Raw genomic sequence first — 25711 nt, 5'->3', positions numbered from 1 at the left:
AGAGGAGTGGAACTGGAACAGAGAACATTCCAGGGTTCAGAGACAACATGAATAAAGGACACAGAGAACATGCAGCAGCCAGACCTCTTCTTGGGGGGAGAAGAGCCAATAAGAGAGATGGCTCAGTGATTAAGAACACTGGCTGCTCTTCCAAAGGTCCTGAGTTCAATTCCCAGCAACCACACGGCCACATGGCCGCTCACAACCACCTGTAATGAGATCTGCTGCCCTCTTCTGGTCTGAAGGCATACATGCAGACAGAACACTGCATACATAATAAATAAATCTTGAGGGGAGGGGAAGGGTCTGGAAGCTGTTCTAACTCCAGGGTTTTGCAAGAAATCTCTGGCAGCTTTGTGTGAGAGCAACCAGGACTCCTTTTGCTACTCGGTGATTTGATGTCCTGGGGCAAACACTCATCTGGTTTATGGAACAGACCCTTTGCTTACCATTAGGCACCACAACCTGAAGCCTGGCAGAAGATGCCTTAGAGAGGGCCCTGGAAGGCAAGGGCACAGAGGCACTGTGGTTGCAGCACAGGGCATCTGAGCGGGTCCCACATTCCCGTGTGCGCGTGTGTGTGTGTGGGGGGGTGCAGAGCTGGGACTGGGCAGAGGACATCTCTGCAGTATGGGCTGCTTCCCACATGCCCCCTCCCCAAACAACCCAGGGAAGATGTAAGCCCTCTCCAAACCATCAAAGACTCACCTTGGGAGAAAGACAGAACCCAGAATTGCATGAGCCTGGTGCAATACGGCTTAAAATAAAAACTAAATGAAGGCTCAACAGGTCATCTTTCCTCCACGCCTGAGCCGAGAGCTGGGATTCACACCTCCCACACATTTGGGAAAAGGTAGTTGTGCCTGGCGCAGACTTCACTGTGTGCAGAGCCTGCTGGATTCTTCTGGAAAGGCCTGCACTAGTAGGATAAAGTCTCCGAGATTGGCTTTCTTTCCCGTATCCAGGCAACCGGCGTCCATTCTCACTGCCTCTCTCGGAAAGCTAGTCCCCTGTCCAAGAAAAGTGCATCGCGGAGGAGGGGAGAGGAGCCACAGTGTGGCCCATAGTGGCAGAAATGTAACATCAGTTGTGTGCAGTGGTCAACCCCTAAGTGTCCCTATGCGTAGGACTGTCCCCGCAACAGGAAGCGAACATGTTTAATGCTCAAAAGAACCTCCATTCTGTTCTGGAAGCTAGGGAGCCTCCACCTGGACTGGCACCCTTGGTCTGCCCTGGAAGGGCATCGGCCTGCTGGAAGACGACATGCATTTCCAAACACCTCAAGGCACAAGGGTTTCCAAGAGGTTTTTGTCATCTTAAAAACACACACAAAGATTCTGGTAAGCTGTGTATTTCTACATAAATAACTCTATTACAACGAAGCCAGGAAAAACCAAGGGGATGAGCCTTTAAGAAAGCAATTGGTCATTTTTTCTATGGCAAACAAAACCACACAAGCAGAAACGACAGTGATACTGGGAACAAGCCTTTCTTAGTCTTTAATGAATCAAGTAAATAAAAATTAAAGGTCCATAATAGTATGTTTAGTAAGATCAAATTGATACACATAGGTCAAATATCGTTGCTTTCAAAGAATATACTTTCTTCAACTTCCTGGGGGACTTATTAAAACTAAAAATCTATCAGGTCTTAACAAAATGTTAATGAACTCCAAAACACGCAGGCCATCGTCCTCTTTGACAGCAAGGTCTGTAACAAATGTTAAAAGTCAACAGCAACAAATACCAAATGATCTGGATTTAAAACAACTCCTCAGTAAAAGGCAGCCTCCACTCTGAAATGGTAAATTATTTATAACAATCATATCATACATCAACATTTATGGGATACAGGTATGTTCAGAGGAAAGGTCACAGTCCTGCAATGTGAGTTAGTGTGCCTTTCACTGACAAGGAAGTCAAGATGGCCTTTAACTTGAAAAGGTGGGAAAATGCCAGGGGGAAGAAAAATAGAAAAAAAAAACCCAACAATCATAAAATGATAAAACTAGGAATTTACATGTAAATTCCAAAGCTGGTTCTTTGAAAAGATGAATGAAAACTGACTAATTATTGAAAAATAATCAGAATAACAATGAGAAGCATAGACACACAACACTAAGGGAAAAATAACACAACCCCATGTCAACAGATCCCAAAAACTTAAAGACAATTAGCATTAGGGAAAATTTAAATTTGTCAAAAATCTCACAGAAGAAGAAACTCTGAAGAGACCAATGAACATGGAAAAAAATTTTTAATTATCAAAAGATTATTTCTTTAAAAGGCACTAGACTTGGACAGTTTATGCTTGTTATAAAAACTTCAAAGAGCAGGGAGTTCTGAATATTATTTGAACTATCCCAGGGCCTATAAAAAGATATAGAAAGTGTCCCAAGATATAGTTTAAAGGAACTTTACATAAAAACACCTGACAAAGACAGCAGAAAAACCACACTCATCTCATTAATAAGATATGAAATTCCAAAATAAAAGGAACCCACCAAATCAAGAAGAGTATTTTCTCATTGTAACGCTCTTCGTTTTATTATACAACTTTTATAGAAAAACCCGAAAGCACAAATAAGACAAAGTAAAGATGTGCCAAAGACCAAGCGATCGTGAATAGCCACTGTTAGCTCTGGAAGGAGATGTCTGGTAAAAGGATAACACACTGTGACTGCCTCAGGCTTCTGTAGAAACAGGAGAGGGCTCTGCTAATATTACCACCCCCACTAGGACCAACTCATCCTAAGTCACGACAGAGAAAAATCATTTGATCAGCGCGACAGGAGTTAAGATTTGCTTCCTAAAACCCCAGTATCCCTTACTGGTAAAATTACCAGCAAACTAGAGACACAGGAGCATGGTTTGAGCATCCAACATGGAGTCACACGTGTGCTGCTGGAAAAGACTCACCAGGGGGAGGGGCCGTGGAGAAGCATGTTCCAGACCAGCACAGTCATGGACAAATCTGGACAGAAAATTATCGTCACTAATCAAAACTATCACCTATGAAGAAGGCAAATGGCCTCAAGAACAAAAGTATTAGGATGAAAAGAATCATGACTGGCTGAACACAGATGATGTAAACCTGTTCACCGACGCACACTTCCACGCAGAGGTATGAATGAGGTAGATGGATGCTTCCTGGCGGCCAAGACCTTCCGAGAAAAGGACGTAAATAGCAGAAGGGCTGTATCAGACTGTCAAAATGATAAAACACCTGTGAGTGTGTGTATGTATGTGTGTGCACGTGCTTGTGTGAGACAGAGATAGTGTGTGTGTGTGTGAAAGAAAACGAGAGAGACAGTGTGTGTGAGTATTTTACATAATTGTTGAGGATCTTGGATCAGAGGGAAATTTGACTACAGGAGAGACATTGATTTTCTACAGTTTTTTCGTGTTTACATTTATGTAACCTGTATGTAGTGTCCTCAATTAGAAAACCAAGGGGAAAGATTTCCATTAACAATGCAGTGTTATAGAGTAAACTGTTGAAAAAGATCTCATTTACAACAGTAATCACAATAAAAAAAATTACCTTTATTGGAAAAAATACACCAAGGGACATAAAACTGGGCATTATAAATTTCATGAAACGAGAGAGGTTATAAAGATGCTACTTCTTTTGTAATACAGAAATAGTAGATAATTCAATTTCCAATGGTTCCAGAATTTATAAAATGGTCCCTGAATTTCTTCGGTAAATATTAGTATGTAAAATGGACTAGGAAATTTAGAAAATTTCATTAGTGGGAATTTTAAACCCAAAGTTAGGATTACCAAACACTATAGTACCAGTACTAGAATATACAGGCAGGCAACTCAGGAAAGTCTACAGCCACTAGGAGGATGGGGCCAATAATAAATATGCAGTTTGATAACAGTAGAGAATGAATCGTTTCCCCCCAGTTGGGCTGTGCAATTTAGAATTAAATTGCGAGCAGAATAGAAAGGAAGCTTTTTTGTTATTGTTTTATTTTGTTTTGGAGACAGAGTCTCACTGTGCAACCCTGGCTGGCCTGGGACTTCTTATATAGACCAGGCTGGCCTCCAACTCACAGAGATCTGCCTACCTCTGCCTCCCGAGTGCTGGGATTAAAGGCGTGTGCCACACACCTGGCTGGTTTTTTGAGACAGGGTCTCTGTAGCCCAACTGGTTCTTAAACTTGCTGTGTGGCCAATCCTTCTGCCTCCACCTCCCAAGTTCTGGGATTACAGGAGTGTGCCAGCACGCCTGGCCTAGATCAGGGGTTCAACAGATGAAAAGAAACAATGAACACACAAGAATAATATACGAATGTGTAAAACCTACTAGAATAACTGGGAAGCCTTTCGCAATCGTGACAGCAAAGGACTAACTATAAAGAAAAACACAGAGTGGACTAAAAAGGTTTCTTTTTAATGTTTAAGCATTTTTTTTTCTAAGAGCCATAATACAACTTTAATTTTTATATAACACTTCTGAAAAAACTTTGAAATCAATGGGACTGAGTGTGGTGGAGCAAGCCTGTAACCCCAGCACGGAAGGCTGAGGCAGGAGGACCGCCACGAATTTAAGGCTAGTGTGGTCTACATAGTGAGTTGCAGGCTAGCCACAGTTACAGAGTTGAGACCTTGTTTCAAAAAAACAAAAACAAAACCAAAGATAAATAAAAAGGGGTTGGAGGATGGAGAGATGGCTCAGTGGTTAAGAGCACTAGCTACTCTTTCAGAGGCCCAGGGTCTGGCTCCCAGCACCCATATGGCTGCTCACGACCTTCTGTAACTCCAGTTCCAGGAGATCCGATGGCCTCTTCTGGCCTCTTTGGGCATCAGGCATCCAAGTGATGCTCAGACTACATGCGGACAAACACCTATACACTAAAAAAAAAAACAATCGACGAGACTGCTAAAGACCTTATAAGAAAACTGGCCAGAGATGAACAGAAGACACAAAACATATAGTCTAATAAATATTTCTGCCAACAAGGATCATATTTTAATAAAAAAAAATGTAACTTTGTTAGCTCCTGCTCCATGCTAATGTCAGTGTTACAGAGGGAGCAGGGTGCTCACACACATTGCTAGTGGGGGGATACTTGGGGGATGTATTTCTGAAAGGCAATTTGAAATATGTTTAAAACCCTAAAAACATGCATGCCATTTTTCTTACTGGTTAAAACAGGGGCTATGTTATGCTGCAGTAAAAACACCAACCCTGAAATCCCGGGAGTAAAACCTGTAAGGTTTATCTCTGGCTCGGACCACAGGTCCACGTAGGTTGGTGGGTGGGGTGGACAGAAAGGAGCTCAAGGACCCAGGCTGGAAGACGGTCTACCCCTGGGATGTCACCACTTGCTAAGGCAAAGGATCAGGGACACTCCACAGTCCTAGCTCGAGTTTCATACATTCCTTCTGCTCCTATCACATTGGCTAGAATCACTCACAGGGCTCCGAATCACTGACCACAGCGGGGCTGGTGAGTAAAGTCTCTCATGTCTAGGAAGGAGAGGAGCCACGGTCAGGAGATCAGGGAAGACTGGTTTCAGTGATGGATTCTAAGTCAATATTCTGAAGAGTTTACAAAGATGTCAGGCGTCCTGACTACAAGGGTAGAAAATTGGAAACAGTTTAGACATCCAAGGTATGATCCACTCAGCGGTTAAAAAGCAGTAGTTTCGTATCTATCAATGGAGAAGTGCGTTCACGAGTGTCGGAGGGGGTGAGTGGGTTACATGAAGAGTGTGCATGAGGGTTACGTGAAGAGTGTGTATGAGATGGTGTGGTATGTCATGGAAAAGGAACGGGAGCGGCTGTGCGGGGAAGCTGACGAGCCACGCGTGTTAACAGTGGTTACAATCAGACGGTGGAGCAACAGGTGATTTTTGTTCCTTTTATCTTTAGTTTCTTTTTGTAAAAACAAGTATCTATTACTTATATTCCAAAAAAGCATTTAGAAAGAAAAAAGGTGTTACTCATGAAATAGTTTGCTTATCCAGTCCATACTTAGCACTAAGCTCTTATGGATATGAGGGAATGCCTTCCTGCTGTGACATCACGAGACACTGCACAAGGGATGAAACTCAGGCCTTCCTATCAAAAAAGATAAGAGATATGGGGGAGAGGGAGAGGGAGGAGGAGGAGGAGGGGGAAGGGAAGAGGGAGAGGGAGGGGAGGGTGGAGACAGCACCATATCCCCAGCAGCTGTGAAACATCAGTCTCCTGCCAATCTCTCGACAAAATGCACAAGCGTGGACTCCACTGTGGCCCACTGTTAACACGCCGGGCTTCTGGAGGGGTCTCTGTGGCCCAGAGGCCACTCTGCAGCAAGGGCTGCACTGTCTGAGACCCACAAGGCCTTGTAAGCGGAGTCCAGAACATTCAGCATCACCACCAGAAATACTGCAAGACTCCTCCTAGTTACGTACGGAGCTGTAGCTGATCTCTCCTAGGTGTTACCCCGGCTTTGTCAGGCTGTCTTTTCCAATATGCACGCACGCGCGCACACACACACACACACACACACACACACACACACACACACATTTGAGGAATTCTTGACAGATTTGATTTTAAAGAGGGAAGGTGTAAGGGAAAGACATGAAGTAATTCACACTCCTGCTCAGGGCTCTGCTCCACGCCGTCACACCCACTGTCCCCAGAATATCGTCTATTTTTTTTGGGAAGCCACGTACTCAGAAATCTTGGTCTATTTAAATCATGCCTACCATTCAAAATATGTACGGACGGACGTTGACTGGAAAGCTTCCGGTTTGTGTTGCAAGTGCTTCAAACTCCATTGGGTCCCCCTGAATTTTGATCGTAACTTCTAGTGACTTACTATCAGTTCTTAGCAAACAGCAGCGGCTGGTGCTCCCTGAAGGGGAGCTCCTATCAGGTCGCCTCCTTTCCAAGAATGCACCTGGCTACTACACCTGAGGTTCACGTTGGGTCTCGTTTGCAGTTGCCCCTGGGGTCTGCAGGAGAGGGGATTTGTCTATAGGAAAAGAGCCCCCGCAAAGTGGACACGATGCTTTACGGTCACTCACGGACTCTATGACACGCCACCCTTTTTGTGATGTCTCACATCCAATGCAGTACATGCTGACCATCACATAGCTGAAGGCTGTGGAGCCCGCAGACGGGAGAGCAGCCGCCTCTGCAGGCAGCTCATACGTGCAAACCTGCAAACCGCTCTAAGCCCTGGACAAGCAGCACCTCCCCAGCTGTGGCTCATCTGGACCGACCACCTCTGGGCGGGAACACCGTTTCTGTCCCTGCAGTCAAAGGCCTGCTGCCTCTTGAAAAAGATGAGTGTGCACCCATGAAAACCACCAGCAGAGAATTTAAAGCCAGTCTGTGTTCTACCAAACTGGCCTCTCAGAGCACAGAGGTTACTGAAGGGTCCCCTACAGACCAGAACCATTCAGAAATGGGCCTCGCTATGTCTGGCCAACAGAAGCGTGATGGGCCTCAGTCCCCTGCCAGCTGTCCTGCACTGTGGACACACACTGAAATAATACAGTGTGTTTTTACTAGGGCAGATGAATATTTATTTCTTTTTGGCATCTAAGAAACATCAAAGGAGAACCGCGATATGGTTCTGAGGAGAACAGTGGACCAAGGTCCAAGAGACCTAAGAGCTCTTGCTGCTGGTCACAGCTGGGGTCCCCTGGGCATGCCTCTCTGCCTCCGCTTCCTGCTGATGATCTCTGCCAAGTTCTCTCCCCCAATTGAGGTCTCCAGTGACAGCGCTTGGGGGGATGATCTGAGGGCTAGCACAGGCTTTGTGTGGCTCTCCCAATCTGCGCTTCTAGTTACATTCCTGAGGCCCCAGAAGCAGGTCCTGTCCCTACCAGCCTTACGTCAGAAATGCATATGGGTTACGGTTAAAGAGTTCTCTGAGTTTTCCTTGGCCTCTTTTAGGCCCTGTGTGAACGGCTACAGAAAGCCTGCAAAGCAAGGCACAGACTGCCATTCTCGAGTTGTCAGGAGAGCTCAGGGGACACCTGGTTCGGAGGCGGCACACTGCGGCAGTAATCGCCGGGAGCCAACAGCTCACTGCACCTGCACAGGGTCTGAGGTCATGACGACCGTCCCAGGGCTGGGCCAGACATCACAACTGGAGGCATGTCCATCAGTGCGAGCGGAGACTGGACAATCAGTGGCTCATCTGCTCTGTACAGAGCCTACCTTTTGCAGGGCTGGAGGTTGTATTTGGGGCCAGCCTCCTGTTGGCCACCCAGGCTGTTTCTGGGTCACGACTGTTAAAAAGAGAGCAGATGAAGAGACATGAGCTCTTTAGAGAAAGCAGGTGGAGGGGAAGGCCAGCGCTTAGTCTCACACGTTTGCTGCGGAGCCTAAATCACCCTGCGAGAGGTCCCTAGGCCCTCAGGCTCCTGGGCTGTGGTCATTTGGGGGATGCCCCAAAACTCTCGTTTCCCCACCTGCTGGCTACGAGAAGCTGCCAGACTCTTCAATGGCTCACAACAAGGATCATGGACTCGGCCCACTGTGGTACTGACTTCCAGAACTTTCTGCATTTCCATTTTCAGCGCTTTTGGAAGTCACTGCCATGAGGACGAAGAAGGGGCTTTAGCAGCTATGTTCATACGGCCCTGTCGCCAGCTCACACCCTCGCCAGCCAAGAGCTCCTTCTACATGTCTACGTCTATCTACCTGTGAAGCCCAAGATGAGGATCCCGGCGTCCGCTGCTCCTGGGCAACCGTGTGCCCAGACTGCTGACAGACAGGGAGGCCAAGATGGTCTAAAGAAGAGAGCCCCTTACCCAGGCTGGGTCATAGCCAGCCCAGTCTTTGTTCCCTAGTGGACCAGCACGAGCTGCTACTGATGAGACCTATTAGGAGCTGCAGGGGAAGGCGGGGCCAGTCACACCCTGGGGTGAATTACAGCACAGGTGACCACTGCCATTGCACAAGACACCACAATTTGACGGGTCCCCCTTAACACACCTCAGCACTCCGTATCGCCAGCCTTCCTTCCTTTCCCATCCCAATAGAGTTCCATGACCAGAGTGACTGCTACTGCAGGGAAAGATGAGGGCTTGGAAGTCACCACGGGGCCTGGGTGGCAGACAAGCCGGCCCGGCCCCTTCCTCAGGTCACGAGGACAAATTCTTAACTGTGTGAATTCATATCTAGAGGGTTCTTAGAGAGCTAGGGAATACCAAAGTTCCCCTTGACCGGGGCATTTAGAAGGGTATCCCATGGACATCTCTCTTAAGGACGGATGCCTGTGGGTGGACTTCAGTGCCCAATGGCCCCACCAAGAAGTCTGTGAGAGGAGAGCTTTAGGGCTCCAGGTCCTTCCTTAGCAGGACCTAAGGGAAGACAGACCCGGGCAGAGCAGAGCTGCTCTGTCACCAAAGCCTGCCACCTGAGCAGCTCTCTTACCCTCATAGCCTGTAGGACATCTTCTCGGTCGTTCAAGCCCATTGTAGGAACCTGGCCGAGCTTCTAGGCCCGTGGCAGCTCCTATCCCAGGCTCTCCCAGGATCCTAGAAGCCTCAGACTACAGGCGCTCTGCCTAGAAGAGAAGGTAGTCCCATGGCAATGACCTCTATGGGGATCACGGCTGGGCACCCTGCAGGAGGGTCACTCCATTGCCAGTGTCCTTCCTCAGAGCCACGTGTGGGTTTGCCTGCAGCAGACTGCATTCCCTGCAGGTCATCTCTTCAGCCCAGGGAAGATGGTGCATGATTCCACAAGGCCTGAACTCTGCTGTGGGATCCGATTAAAGCACTATATGTGTTTAGTTGAACGAATGTTTATTAAGCACCTGTGGTGTGCCCAGCACTATGCTAAGCACACTCCTGCATCCGTTCCCACAGCGTAAGCAGACGCCCGGAAATAGAAACAAAACAAAAACCAACCAACCACCAACAAAAAAAACAAAACAAACCAAGAAAAGAAACATTGCCGCAACCATAGTAATTGGGGGGAAGATGGGGCACAGTGGATACAGGGGAGTTCCTGTCTGTAGGTACACCCCCAAACTTCTGGGTTTTCTTCCCTCTGGTAAAGTTTCCACTAAATGGATCCTTTCAAGAAGGGACGCCTGACCTACAGTCTGAGGGTTACATGTAGCCAAGGATAACCAAGAATATGCCCCAACACAAAACAGTAAACTGACTTAAAACATTGTAGGGTCGTTTGTTTGTTGTTTGTTTGGGTTTTTTTGACAATTATTTCTCTGTGGGTAAGTCAATTCTTGAGTGTGATCTTTATGGATGACGAAGCTGTATCACAACGTCAAAAGGTTAGACACACCAGCTGAAGCATCAAAATGCAGACGGGGGAGGGGAGGAGATGATCCCCTCATGTGCCCCATGGACTAGAATCTGCCGGATAGTCACACACCCTGAATGCTACTCAGTAGAAGGCGCCCAGTGGCCTGTTGTAAAGGATATTGATAGTTGGATTAGAAAATACTCCCCCACCCACCCAGTTCATAGGGTTACAACAGCCCTTAAAAAAAAAAAAAAAAGATATAAACATCCCTGCCTGACTGGGTAAACGGCTAAGGTAGACCGAGTTCTGGATTCCTGAGTCAGAAGCTTCCAGTTGCCCACACCTCACGAGGCCAGAGAAGCGAGAGAGTTTCTATCCGGAAGGACTGGGTGGACGGCACGACTGGTCTGGAGACAGACAGGATGCACCTGCATTGGCAGAAGCGACACAAATGGAGGATGTCCTACGCCTACGTCACCTCACGCACACGCTCGCCACTCGTGGCCTGGCCTGGCCTAGTTATCCGCGCCCAGCTTGGAGAGTCCTCGGCGGAAGTCGTGGAGGTCGTCGATCTTGCCATCCAGCACCTCCAGGAAGCTTTTCAACTCCCCCTTCAGGTGGCGCTGTCGGTATTTGCTCTCTTCGATGTCTGTCTTTAGGGACCGCACTTTGTCTTCCAAGTTTTGATTGTCTCTTTCGGCCGCCTGGCGAGACAAGAGGGAGAAGGGTCTGGAAGACAGCGACGGATGGAGGATGGAGCTGCCACTCAAGACGTCAGTCCTGACGGTTCTCCAGGAGGAGGAGTCAAAGGGGTAGGTGACCCACAGCTGGCCTGAACACCTCAAGCATCAAGCAGAAATGCAGACTGCAAGTTCTACCCAGAGGGCTTCCCACAGACTCCAGCAGAGAAGATTGGAAATCTGGGCCCCAGTTCTAGAGCAGTCGGCGGAGACCGCCTTTCGTTATATCCTACCAAAGCCAGAACAAGGGGACAGTGATGTGGCTTGCTTCCTTGGCCCCACGCGAGCACTCCTTGGCCTCTAGCTGGCCAAGAGTTCTTTGTGAGGGAGGACGCTTAACACCATAGAAGAAGAGCTTTATCCTGTGGGCATGAACTACGACTTTCTTGAACCTGTGCCCAGAAACTGGTTATCGACACAGCCCTGGGGTTATGTACTTCAGTAAAGTGTCCTATGTGTGTATCAAAGGGACCCCTAGGGGTGAAGAAAGACCAGGAAGCTGGTGCAGGTTGAAGGTCAGTACCCAAAGTCATAGGCTGGGGAGAGGCCAAGGTGGCCTTGTCCCCGGATCCTGTACATACGGGGTACACATCTGTCCTTCCTAACCAGCTGCAGGGATTTTTCTGTGGGTGAAGAAATAGTTACACACACTCTGGTTGTGCACAAGATCCTTCGTGTAAATGGGAAAACCAAAAACCTAACACTGGGGAGGCAGCCCTCCCGGGGTGTTTGTAACACACAATTACTAGCATTTATTATTATTTTTTTTTTGGTGAGGAGAAACCCACCCTTGACCCTCCTAGATGCATAACTGAAGGAGAGTGGAGAGAAAAGGGATATGCTTATCACCTCGGGACCAAATCACACAATCACCTTACCTCTAGCTTCTCAGAGACGTATTCACACTCGGACATGAGCTGAGGTATGATCTCACTCTGTTTCCGGAGGTCTTTCAACTCCTGGGGGAGACAGACAGTTTTAAACACACACACACACACACACCCTCTTGGAAATTGCTGGAGCTGTGTGTGCAGTAGCGGGTGCTGTTCCCAGAGCCTGTCTTGCTCACATGGACAACAACGGGCGGGCACTCTTCTGAAGCCTCAGTGACCCTCAGGGTGTAGTATCTTAGATGGATCATTGCATGAAATCTGTACCCACGGACATTGCTGTTCTGTTGTGGGGAAAACTGAGGCCTCGGGCGGTTTCGCTAACTTGCCCGTGTTCCAGTGTTGTGGGCTTAACTTTCTCCCTCCCAGAACACAAATGACTGTGAGAATGGACATTCTATTACGTGAGGTTGGCTCCAAACGCCCCTTCTACTGGTGGATCATTTGTAACACCGCGTGGGGCTTTTGCTAAGTCTCCTGTCTCTTTTCTTCCTTCCCAGAGAGCCTCTTAGGTATACCAGGTTGGCCTCAATGAAGACGGTCATTGAACTCCTGATCTTCCTGCCTCTACACCCAAGTTCTAGGATTACAGGTGTGTGCCACCATGGTGGTTTTACGAGGTACTGGGGATCAAACCCCAAGACTTCATGAATGCTAGGCTAGCCCTCTACCTTCGGAGCCACACCCACCACCTTCAATTCTCTCCAGGGAGTCATAGGCACAATGCTACAAACTGAGAAGCTGAGCCATGGTGGAGTCCTGAGTCTCTGTCTAGGTGGTCCCAGGGGTCCCAGGTCACCTGTCGTATCTTTGAACAGAGATCACAGAGGTCGCCATGCAAGGCTGGGGTTGCCAAGGCCCCCAGAGCTCCTAACTCACCGTCTCCTTTTCCCGGAGCTCGGACTCCAGCTCCTCGATCCTGCTCTTCAGCTCAGTGTTCTTCTCCTTCTCCCTGTTTATCTCGCTGCACTGTTCTTCCAGCTGCTCGATCTTAAAGAACACGACAGTTCAAGCACGAGCTCGCCAAGACCTCTTTTGTGCTTTCGTCTCAAATGAGGCATAGGCTACCCCACTTCCAAACTCTCCACAAACAGGTTCCATGCAGCTCCCCTGAGCCGTCTGGTTCTGCTTGCCTGAGGCCAGGGCCGGTACATCATGAAACGCAGCCTACGTGCTGGGCTTCTAGGTTTCTTTATGACCACATAGGAGAAGGGTCAGAATTGCTTTATGGATCTATCACAGGCCAGAGGTCCCCTGAACCGATCTGCTTTCCCCAAGAATGGCTTTGACATCGCTTTAATCACGTTCAGAATTACTTGGTTTCATCTCAAGGATTTGAGAGGGCAGCGGAATTTAGCAACACTACTGGACAGGAAGTCAAAGATCTCTCAATCGCTGCACATTGAGGTGACCCCACCCACTGAGACACAGCAGGGTCCTGCCTGGGGAGCAGTGTATGGGGGTATCATCTTCAAGACGAACTAGTACAACCCAGGACTGCATCTTCTCGTGGGCCTGACCCTGCAAAAAGGGCTAACCAGGCAGAGGGGGCGTACAGAGCCCTCAATACTGACACCGTCATCAGTTGCTCAACGTTTCTTGGAAACCTGAACGTGTGTGCCGAGTGGATGGCAGGAGCAGAGCCAACATACAACCCACAGCAGACACCCTGCGTTGCTACACCCAGACAATGCCAGTCTTTGACAGGAGGCCTCTTCCCAAGCAGTGGCTGCACCAGTCCTCAGGACCTGAACCCTCAGCCCCCTGACACTGATGATCCCAACTTCTACAGCCAGCCTGAAACCAGCACCCAAAGAGCTCATGCTAGGGAGGCCCGCGCCCTCCCAGGCTCTGGTGACGTTACCCCACACCTCTGGGCTCTGGTGACATCACCCCACACCTCTAGGCTCTGGTGATGTTAGCCCTCATCTCTGGGCTCCGGTGATGTTAGCCCACACCTCTGGGCTCCAGTGACATTATCCCCTCATCTCTGGGCTCTGGTGACATTACCTCTCAACTTTGGGTTCTGGTGACATTACCCCTCATCTCTGGGCTCTGGTGATGTTAACCCACACCTCTGGGCTCTGGTGACGTTACCCCACTCCTCTGGGCTCTGGTGACGTTACCCCCTCATCTCTGGGCTCCAGTGACATTACCCCTCATCTCTGGGCTCTGGTGACATTACCCCCTCATCTCTGGGCTCTGGTGACGTTACCCCACACCTCTGGACTCTGGTGATGTTACCCCCTCATCTCTGGGCTCCAGTGACATTACCCCTCACCTCAGCACTGCATCTGACTATCATGACCAGAGTGAGAAACCATCTGTGCTTACACAGGCGCAATCAATCCCTCCCGCAGCAGATCAACTCAGGCTCAGATAGGAACACACAAACTCAGCAACTGGCCCAGCGCCCTGACTGTCGGCATCCTCACCTCAGGGATGGAAAAAGGACATGAGGCAGCTCTGTGGGCAATTAGCACTCAACAAAGGTGGCAACGTGGGGTCCACCTCAGTGACTCTGCACAGGCCGATCAGGGCAAGGGGCACATGGGGGCCAAGGGACAGGTCCCCCCAAACCCTGCACTTACGGAGCATTCTCTGAAGCCCTCTGGGCTCATACCTAGTATAGTCTAAACAGAAACCGGAGAGCCTCTACAGGGGCATCTCTGAGTGCCCCAAACTACTGCATCAATGCCACAGGAGAACAGAGGAGACCGACCACAGGGCTGGTTACAGGGAAACTTGGAGCAAATTTAAACCCCCAGTCATTAAAGTGGGACAACAGAAAGCATTACACAGTTGGCGCTCATCTTTCTCCTCTTTCAACATAGATTCCTCTTTTTGCTTTCAAATTTATATTTTTGGAGATAATGACTTGGATGGGAGCAGAGTTTCTGTACAAACAGACTCCTCAGCATTCTGGATCAATTTTCTCATTTAACCTTGGCTTCCCTTTCCTCCACTGGAGAGCCCAAGCCACAGACACTAAGGGATGGTCACCTACAGCAAAGGCCAGCCTGGGAGGAATATGGGGGAACCTTGAGAGGGGGTCTGGTTCACTCATCTCTTCCTTAGAAACGGAAATTCAAAGTCGATAATTTACATCATTGATGTCCTACTAAGAAAGGAAGATGTTCAAGGAGAAGGTAAAAATGTCTTCTCCTGCCCATGGGGTGAGGGCACAGAGAGAGAGGGAGGCGAAAGAGGAGAGAGGCTAAGGGCCTTCAGTGACCCATCTCCGGCTGCCACTGCGGCTGGCCAGGCCCCCGGTCCTGCTGAAGCCCACCTTGCTGCGGAGTCGGTCATTCTCATCACGACAGATGGAGAACTGCCTCTTCCACTGCTCCACGCTGGCCGCCGACTCCTGCAGGGCTGTGGTCAGCCGGGCGTTGCTCTCCCGCAGGGTCTGCAGCTCAATCTCCCACTTCTTCACATTGGCAGCACTGTAGGAGTGACAGGTGACGGCAGAGATTAGGAGCAGTGTTCAGTGTCCGTCACCCTGCGCCTCCATTTGCTGGGGAACGGGAACTCTGCCACCCCTCCGCTCACCCAAGGGCTGCTCAGCCTCTTGTCTCGCAGTCAGCACCAACTGCCAAGGGGGACTGGAGTCTCTCTCTAGTGTGAACATGTCCCCTGACCCAGCCATTTTCTTGAAGAATTGCCTTGAACACGGGCCAGGATAGCTCCATCCTTAAGGGCCTCCTATTTCACCTTTGATTTCTGTGCTCGGAGAAGACCCTCCCAACAGTGAGGATCCAGGTTCTCTTGGCCATCACACCCTTTTGTCCCCTTTCATTTCTGTCTTAGAGTCCAGCACAGAGTGTGACCTCACGTGATGGAGCAGAGCTGGACAGGACAAAGCCATAGAAAGTTCTGCTGATGGTTGGAATGACAGCTTCCTCTACAAAGTGCTTGTCACATGGGCATGAGGGGCCGAGTCTGATGTAAAAGCCAGGAGCAGCGCACATGTCTGTAACCCCTGTGGTTGGAGGCAGAGGCAGGAGGATCTCTGGGTCTTGCTGGCGGTATAGCCCAGATGATTGATGACCTCTAGGTTGGGTGAGAGATCCCACCTCAAAAAAAAAAAATCACAACAAACAGAACAAAACGGGAGCCAGGCATAGTGATGCACGCCTTTAATTCCAACACTGGAGAGGCAGAGGCAGGTGGATCGCTACAAGTTTGAGGCCATCATGGTCTACAGAGCAAGTTCCAGGACAGCCAGAGCTACAGGGAGACCCTGTCTTAAAACAAAACAGAACAGCAAAAATGGGGCCGGATAAGAGTAATGGCTGTGAATGCAAGAGGACCAGAGTTCAAATCCCCAGCACCCATGGAAAAGCTGGCATAGATGGTCACACGTGCCTACAATTCCAGCTCTGAAGAGCAGAGTTCAAATCCCCAGCACCCATGGAAAAGCTGGCATAGATGGTCACACGTGCCTACAATTCCAGCTCTGAAGAGCAGAGTTCAAATCCCCAGCACCCATGGAAAAGCTGGCATAGATGGTCACACGTGCCTACAATTCCAGCTCTGAAGAGCAGAGTTCAAATCCCCAGCACCCTTAGAAAAGCTGGCATAGACGGCCACATGCAATCCCAGCTCTGAGGGACAGAGATGGACGCATCACAGAGACTGGATGGTGAGCCAGCCCAGCCGAATGGTGAGCTTCTGGTTTCATCAAGGAACCTTGACTCAAAAACTAAGGTGAGAAGTGACAGAGGAAAATGCCAGCATCCCCTTCTGGTTCCTGTAAGTACACATAGGTACAGGCCACCCACATGTGTGCACATGCCCCAGACACACAGACACACGCAGAAAGTCAGTCTCGCTCTCTACAGACACAGTAATTCCGTGTTCGTCTCCGAGGTCGATGACTTCTGAGGAACAACATACAAAGTTGACTTCTGGCCTTCACGTACATATTCTCTCTCTCTCTCTCTCTCTCTCTCTCTCTCTCTCTCCCTCCCTCCCTCCCTCCCTCTCCCTCTTCCTCTCCCTCTCCTCCCCTCTCAAATGCATGCACACCTGCACACACAGGGACGTGCAAACACATACACAAAGAGAATTTCTGCCCAGCAGAGAAATGCCTATTTTCTAATGACTGAAAGAAAAAATTTAGATAAATACTCTATACCTGAGCCATGTGTTATCTTTCTAGCTACCGCCTCATGAATCTATGATGTGACTGGAAAATGCATGCTTTCAGCTTTAAATGAGACACAGTGAATAAAAAAAAATCCCAGCAAAATGTTTTTATCTGATGAGTTTTAGAGGTGATGAGTGTCAGCTAAGTGACAATTTAGGGGAATGGCTTCATGGTTATTCCTTTACCTTTCTTTGCATTGGACTCCAATTTAAAACATTTATTTTTGGGGTTGGAATATTTTCATCTGGACATCCCACTGTGACTTAAATAACCAAAAATAGGCGAGAAAGGAGGACTGGTCAGCTTTGTCTTTGAAGCATCTAAAAAGAGGTGGCATCCAGACGCAGAAGGTGGGATTGAAAAGTCTCCTGTGCTCTCTGGAATTTCTAGGTCAGCTCACAGGAATTAAGTTCCATAAGGCAGCCAGGATGCTGAGCGACGGCAATGAATGACAGCCCTTTTGGGGTCTCCAGCTGGGCTGCGGCGGGCTGCAGAGACTATCTGCAGAGGTAAGTGCAAACTCGGCAGTCCTGGGACCGCGGGCAGGGAGTCACTTTACTGCGTCTAGTTTCCTCAACAGTCCAACGGGGAAATTAGACGGGACGGGCCTGAAGGTGATCTGCTTCTGACATGGGGAAGTCTGGAGAGAGGAGAGAGCCCTCTTAGCCAGGACGAGGAAACTGAGGGCATCTTGCCAAAGCCCTCAGCTAGGTGCGCAGAGTAATTCTGAAGGTGTCGAGCCAGTCCTGAAGACCCAGAAACACAAGGGCAGCTTGTGCTGTTATCTGACATCTAAGACTTCTTGGTGTCAGTATTGGGATCATGCTAACGGGCAGAACCACTTAGAAGAGACCAAAACCTTGTGAACAACCCGGGCTTTTCGTACCCCTTCTCGGCTGAAAGCACCTGTGTTTGAAGTGAAGTGGCTGCTGTCTCTGATTTTATCAACACGCTATATTCATGCTGTATGCAATAAATATGTAAGAACGATGTGTTAACAACAAATATTTTTAAAGATCTGTGGTTTTATTCGTGTATGTGTGTGTGTGTCATGTGTGTGCCGGGGTCTCAGAGGCCAAACGAAGTGCTAGGTTCTCTGCCATGGAGTTACAGGCAATCACGAGCTGCCAGCATGGGCTTTGGCAACAGAACTCATGTTCTCTGTGAGAACAGCAAGTGCTCTCAATGCTGAGCCATCTTTCTCATCTCCATACATTTTCCCCTCTCTTTTTCCCCCATAAATATTTTTAAAGACAAGAAGTAACATATCTTTGTATTAATTTTTTCATCTGTGACCCTCAGAAATCACTTTAAAGAGAGAGGCATTTATGATCCCAGCACTGGCGAAGCCGAGGCAGGAAGACCAGGGGTCCAAGACTACCCTGAGCTACAGAGTGAGGTCAGGGCTCACTTACTTATGTTAAGACCATGTTTCAAAACAACAATAACCACGTGCTCCATGCCATCCTGGACGTTCCTCACCAATGTTTTTCAGTTATTTATTTATTTATTTTGGTTTTTCGAGACAGGGTTTCTCTGTAGCTTTGAAGCCTGACTTGGAACTAGGTCTTGTAGACCAGGCTGGCCTCGAACTCACAGAGATCCGCCTGCCTCTCCCTCCTGAGTGCTGGGATTAAAGACGTGTGCCACAACCACCTGGCTCCAGTTAATTTTATAAAGAAAACCTCTTTTCCAAATATTCTCCTAGGAATGCTATTTATTTTGTGTGATCTCATTATTTTTCATGGTTTTAGAATTTTTTAAAGCAGAACTGAAGGGCATTTTCGCCTAGATCTGAAGCCCAGCTGTAACAGAAAGGCACCGGGCACTCCTGAGAGTGTGGCTGAGGGCTTTTCAAAGACAGCTGACGTTTCTTAGGGTTTTATAGACTTCTCTGGGGTGTTTAACTCTTTCTTGTCGAAGATGAATAAATGTCAAAGGTTCCTCTTCACAAACAAAACACAGACTCTCTCACACACATTCACACATAACTATATCCTCCACACACACTGGCTCAGACTGACACACTCATACACACTGACTGCCACTGCTCGGTGGCATCAACCGGTCTTCGTCCTCCGACCAGGAGGTAAACTGAGGCACGGAGCAGGACAGTCTTCTCTTCCACCTCCCGACACCCCGCCCAGCGGGAAAGGCCTCCAGGAAACACAGAGCATAGAGAAGAGGGGGCATGGGTCGGGAAGCAGCCTCACCTCTGCGTCAGTGCCATCTTCAGCTTATCATTCTCAGACTTGAGGTGCGTGTCGGCCGGGCTGGCATGTGAGGCCTTCTCATCGTCCGTTCCATTGACACTGGATGCCTGAGTGGAAGACGGGGTTTCACACCCAGATTCCTGGCCAAAGTGAATTATCTTCACATGTTACTGCTTGTCCTTATATTGGCAGCAAATTAGGCATAATGAGAAAATACGTGTTTATGAGTCTGGACAAACCGATCATTGAACCAGAATGCAGTGTAGACTAGTCAGCAAAAAGGTTGACCAAGACAACCAATCCCAGGGCCCAAAGTGAACACGCCACAGGAAGTTCATAAAGCCTGCAATTTACTGATGAGATAAGACCTGGGGCCATCACTCACAGATTCTTAATTCCGACTTTATGTTCCTATTTCCTGTGTTCAAGCTCTCCCAAGCTTGAATGTCCAGTCTCCTGAAATACCCCGGCCCAGAAGTTACAATTGTCAAAGGGGTTGCTATATACAATAAGGAGCCCCAGGAGTAGAACATCCTTGAGGCTCCAGAAAATATCAGAAACAGAGACAATGTACAGCTCCTGGCTAGGAGAGCTAGACCAACACATTTATTAAAAACACAGGAACCAGATACGGTGTTTGCGGGCTTCAATACTGTTTAGCATCCTTATGAATATCCTGAAGTGTCTTTTTGTAATAAACCAAGCCACCAGGAGGAAGAACTTCATCTCGTCTTGAATAAGATCTGAGATCCTATTTAGCCTCCAGCAGGCATGAAGGCAACTAAAGGCAGCATGGGGAGAATAATGTATAAACCTGACTAACTTAAATTTCTGCATTACAAAACAGAAACCATAAACACAATTAAAATGCAAATGAAACCCCAGGGAAAATATACGCAGTAGGCATTGGAAGTGAAATTTAAATATCTTTTCTTGAGTCATTTTTTAAATTAAAATTAAGATTTTATGTACATGCGTGTAGGGTGTGCACACACGCAAACGCACACAGGCGCGCACGTGCAAATACGCATGTGGAATCAGGGAACAACTTCCAGGAGCCCATTCTCTTCAGCTGCAGGGTCCTTGGACTCAACTGACGCCATTCAGTCCATCGGGCTTATACGGCAAGTGCTCTTCCTGCTGGGCTGTCTCGCTGGCCCAAGACTCCTCAATTTTTAGAATTATATACTGAGATATTTTTGGATGTACTCAGATATCTTGGATTTCCTTTAAAACATGGGAACAGGGAACAGAAGGGGGGCCCATAAAAAACAACTGGTCACTGAGGTTCATGATTCAGTATACATCCAAGTATCTAAAGTCAGCAGCCGTGGCTGTCTGACCAAGGCTTGCATATGTTCGAGCCAGTCAAGAGTCTGCAAGGAGGGTGGGGCTCAGGGGCCCCTACACCTAACTAAGGAGCTGCTGACAGGTGGTGTCTTGTGGAGGAGGGAGATTGAGTTTTCTTTAAGGGTGTGGCCCCTGGTAGGTCAGCCACGCCCCAGTGGACAATCTCACATCCATAAGTGTAAGGGCAGCACAAACTGGACTTGGTGGGTTATAGAAAGAAATAAAGGAAAGGAGGAAGGAAGGAAAGGAGGAAGGGAGGGAGAGGGGGAGAGAGAGAGAAAGGTCAGAAGTTAGGAGGGGAAATGGGGGTGGATATGGGAGGGGTTGGGGTGAATATAATCAAAATCTATTGTATGAAATTCTCAAAGAATTAATAAAATATTGCATTACATATTTAATAGTATACAACTTGTCAAATCAACAAGTCTTCTTAGTGAGGTGTGGGACGGGAAAGTCTTAGTCACTGCTGGTGGGAGGGAGTTGGAACTGATCATCGAGGTAGGCTAAGAGCAGACACCTCAAGTTTCCATCTCCGAAATTTATCCTGCAGAGAATGATCAAATGCTCACAGATGGGCAGGAAGGCTTACAGCCATGGTATTTATGTTAATGAGAAAAACAAAACAAAACAACTAGCTGCCCCAAATTGTAAGAGGCAAAAGGAATACATCATGATACAAACTGGAATATTACCTGGGCAGAAAAGCAGTTTTGAAAGGAAATACTGGAAGCCAGGAGGAAATGATCGTGACTTACAAAGTATTTTCGTCAATGGTTAAAAGGAGTAACAAAAATGTACTAGAGAGATATACTAAAAACACACATTTTCATATACTACTGACCTATCCTTCCATGGTGGCACAGCACACAGGTGTGTGTTTGTTCTCTGGTGACGGGGTAGGAACTCAGGGCCTTGTGCTCGTCAGGTGAGCATTCTGCTCCTGAGCATGGGCCGGCTTCATTGCTTTCTCAACAGCAAGCTAGGCTGTATCTCTTTTGCTCTACATGCATGAAACCTCTAAGTGTCTTTGTACTCTGACTGCATAGCAATTTTCAACTATTTGAAAAACGTGGTTAGAGTGTTCATTCGTGGGAAAGAGTCAGGAAGATCGGCGGCTGATTGTTGAAAGGAAAACAGACACCATCAGCGAGGATGGATAAAAACTAAGGCTTAAGAGACAAAACCTCATTTCTACTTCATATCTTACGAGGCACACTTTATCTATAAAATGTGGTATTCAGGAAAAGACAGTGTGTTAGAATTCTCTACACCAGGAACTATCTCTGTAGCTTTAAATATGCATGGGGCGTGGGGGCTGGAGAGATGGCTCGGTGGTCAAGATACACATTAGTCTTCCAGAGGACCCCAGGACCCCAGCATGTGCATAAGGGATTTCTAATAGCCTGCAAACACCTGGTTCCTGTGGACCTGATACCACTGCTCTTCTCAGTCACTCCTCAACATGTGACATACAGATACACATACGCATGTTTTAATTTAAACACTAAATTAAAAAAAGAGAAAGAGAAAATGTCTATAGTTTATACCCACATTTCCAAATCAAGAACTCAGCCTGTGTGATTACTCAATATACTCCACTAAGTCAAATTCTCACTTGGATTAAGGACTACTAAGAAAGGTCCAGGGAAGTTCCTGTCCATCTGAGGCCTGGCATAGATTCCGTCCCATAAACCCACCCGGAGTGTCTTTTACTATGGCAATCCCAGGACACAGTGTGGGCATGTACCTCAAGAAAGGCCTAGGCCTTCCCCGTGTGGATCACCCCAGCCACCATGTCTGCCACAAGCCTGTGTCCTGGTGGCCTCTCTCACCCTGAGTGATGGCTGGGTTCTCCCGTCAGGGCTCTCGCTCCTGACCTTCCTTTTAACTTACTTCCTAGGCCCTGATGATTCTGTTTGGCTCATGGCCAGGTCAGGGTTGAACATGACTACTTCAGTGTGCCTGGTCTTCCTGGGAGCTGCCCCCTCCCACCAATCCTTCTCATTGTACCACAGCTGCCCAGGCCAAACCACCACCCCCGTGCCCTCCTCTCCGCAGCCTCCTGAGACACAGTGAGCTCCTACATTGTCCTCACTCCAACTCCACATCACTAGCTGTATAACAACCCTGATGTCTGCTGACCGCCTAGTCAATGAAATGGATTCCCCGGCTCACGGCATCTCCAGGCTCTATCTCCACCCTGATGCCGAAGTGTGCAAGGCAGATATCCAGGTTGTCTGGCTCAGCCACCCCTACTCCTACCTATAAGATGGCCAAGCCTTCGCTCATCACAAAGACACCAGGCATGCTGGTACTTTTCTAACTCTCAGGTTAAATAAGTCTGTTATAGCCATTATCATCACATTTTTAAGCAGACAGGCTAATCAAATCCTGGCACAGCCAGATCTCTTCAGACTTCTAGCTTGCAGGGGGCGGAAGCACCTCCCACTTATCTTTTGTTAAGATGGGGAGAGGCTTGGAGATCTCTCCCTGAGAGCGGTTGTTCTAGTGAGCAGGAAGCGCTCAGTAGCACTGAAGAGCATCCCACTGTGGACTTCCCAACAGTCAGTAAACACTGCCTCACCACTCACACCGCCTGGCCTCAAGGTTGCTAGAATTCTAGAAAGCCCAACACTGCCCTTGACCTAGCAGGATGGGCCTAACATGGACACTGTGCACTAACCAAGACCCGCCCCCGCCCCCTTGCAATGCTGGGCACACGCCTGGTCTTGAACATGCTAAGAAAGTGTTCTACCACTGCGCTACACCCTGACCTTTAAACACAGTCACCGCACAAGCCCTTCGCGGCCTGGGGACAGGTAGCTCTGACTGTATCAACAGCTCTCTGTCAAGAGTCCAGTACTATGCCTGAGAAATCCCAAAGCCTCATAAACGCAAGTCGCTTCATCTTGCTGAGAGCAGGCTAATCGTTGAAAAATGCCTTCAGATTTTAGCCCTGCTGCTAAAATTACCCACTTCTTGCCAAGAGCGACAAGAAAGAAGGAATCTCAATTACTGATCACCCCCCATATTTATTTTAGGGACAGATTACTTACTTGGGAATGATTACTCGAGGTCTCTATTTTCTCCTGGGACTTGTCTCTGGCTAGCCTGGCAGCTTCTTTCACCTCCTGGAACTTCTCTGCAAACTGAACATGCAGACCAGTTATCAGGACTGACTTGAATCTTACTTCCGGCCATACCCAGCAGCCACCTTTATTATTCTGTATCCATTGTAAGCCTATAAATTCTGTACAAATGGCAGAAAACCTTTATCTGTCATTAAGAGGAAACAGAGATAAGAAAGCCCCCTCCTTCCAATAAACACCACTGGTCACGGTCACCCTGGGAGCAGTGTCAAAGTTACAGGTGCTAACTGGCTGCAGTAACTAAGAGAAACACACGTTTTAAATCCTCTGGTTAACGGAACTTAATACAAAGGCGACACAGAAATAGAGCCTTCCTGCGCTGAAGAATCTATTTTGAGAGTTTGAGAAAACCCACAAACGCCATGGGAGGGACTCAAGAACTTGGAAGTTAAAGCCATGAGAAAGGAAAGCGAGGCTGGGTTTGGTGGCGCATACCTGCACCCCCAGAACGTGGGAGGCTGAGGTGACAGAACTAAAATCTCAAAGCCAGTTCATGTCATATAAAGAGGTCTAGAGCAGCCCGATATAAATCATCAGACCCCGACAAGCAGCAACAACAACCACAAAATGAGCACCAAAAATGGCAGGGGGGTAGTTTCAGGTACAAAATAGAAAAATGCAATAAACAGCCCATGACTAGCTCTTTAGTTATTACATAATTTGGTTTTCAATGCTTCGGCAAGAGGGACAACACGGGACAAAATGCTAATGTGACGTTAACCTTCACTGTCTGCTTTGCTTGACTCCCTTGGCAGCCACCTAGGAGACACACCTCTCTGTACATCTGCGAAGTGTTTCCACGGAGGTTTGACTGAGGTGGGAAGACACACCCTGAGCATAGATACCATCCTGTATACTGGTCTCAGAAGACATAAAGGCGGTGGGGGCTGAGTACCAGCATTCTCTCTGTTTCCTGTCTACAGATGCAAAGGGACCAGCAGCCACTTCCTATCTTCCCTACCCTGATGGACTGCACCCTCAAAGCCTGAGCCAATAGAAAGCCTGCTTTAGGTTGCTTTGATCACCGCGATAAGAGAAGGAACCGATACTAGGAAAATTGAAATCTAAGTGATACGTGCAGTGTTTATTATTATATATCATCTCTATTTTGAAAAATGTTCTAATATTTCCATTGTTTAAAAATCCTAAAGCCAGGGCTACAGAGATGGCTCAGCAGTTAAGAGCACTTACTTGTAGAGGACATGAATCCTAATGCCCATGTCAGGTGGCTCACAGCCACCTGGAACTCCAGGCCCAGGGGACCCAACACCTTCTTCTGGGGTCTCTGTGCACGGCAGTCAGGGTACAAAATCCACACTCAGATACACACAGACACATAATTTAAAGGAAACATTTAAAGAATCTTTTTAAAAATCCTAAAGTCACAGGTAAATCCTATCCGGTTGCTGGCTCAATAGTCACTGACTGGCGAGAGGACTGAGGTCTGTTAGCAGTACGCTGTTAGCGCAGAGAATGGCTTAACAGACAATGCTGGTATTATAAACCAGGGGAGGGTAAAAATGGCAACACCGGGAAACAAGAAAAGCCAGCAAGCTACACAGCCCTGACATTTCTTGGGGTTTTGTCAAGTGCTCATTTGGGGTGAGCACAAGCTCCCTTCTCTGAGCAGCATTGGGAGCCCCGACAGACAGTAGGTGCTGGCAAGCCCAGAGGACCCCCCCCCCAGCGGAGAAGAGAATCCTTCCTGTTAGAGCCTGCACCCCCTGCAGGCTCCTGACCAAGCTACAGACGTGGGGCTTCACTATGTCTTGACCAGTCCAGAGCTGTCAAAGGAAAAATCACTTTACCTGCTGCTTAAAACAGAGGAGACTCATTGGGGATGGAGACACGACTCCCTCTCTGGGGAACCTCTGACGGGGAGGGGCCCTGCTTCTCCTTCTGGTAAACTGCCCCTTCGCCCCCTCCCAGCCCCAGGTACCTGTGGGTTTATTCCTGAATGAGCTCTCGCCTACTGAGAAGGA

The 25711-nt window shown here is 48.2% G+C and overlaps 1 protein-coding gene across 2 annotated transcripts in view; it reads right to left on the bottom strand.

The window, feature by feature from the left end:
* Positions 1-1479: 1479 nt before the first annotated feature.
* Positions 1480-25711, bottom strand: part of Homer2 (homer scaffold protein 2) — a 99121-nt gene continuing 74889 nt past the window's right edge. The window contains exons 4-9 of one of the 2 annotated variants that reach the window (XM_041669911.1): positions 23637-23729; positions 19231-19337; positions 15155-15311; positions 12745-12855; positions 11854-11934; positions 1480-10939 (exon numbers count right to left, since the gene is read on the bottom strand). In XM_041669911.1, coding sequence (XP_041525845.1) covers positions 10751-10939; positions 11854-11934; positions 12745-12855; positions 15155-15311; positions 19231-19337; positions 23637-23729 — 738 coding nt within the window. In that variant the 3' untranslated portion in view covers positions 1480-10750. Of the gene's footprint in view, positions 10940-11853; positions 11935-12744; positions 12856-15154; positions 15312-19230; positions 19371-23636; positions 23730-25711 lie in introns of both variants that reach the window. The other variant, XM_041669834.1, reaches the window with a different exon arrangement.

This window comes from Microtus oregoni, unplaced genomic scaffold (genome assembly GCF_018167655.1).
Source record: "Microtus oregoni isolate MIOR12 unplaced genomic scaffold, Mior012 000000F_ref0000247, whole genome shotgun sequence".
Lineage (NCBI taxonomy): Eukaryota > Metazoa > Chordata > Mammalia > Rodentia > Cricetidae > Microtus > Microtus oregoni.
The sequence above is the reverse complement of the archived record's forward strand: the minus strand, read 5'-3'. Positions and strand labels throughout refer to the sequence as shown.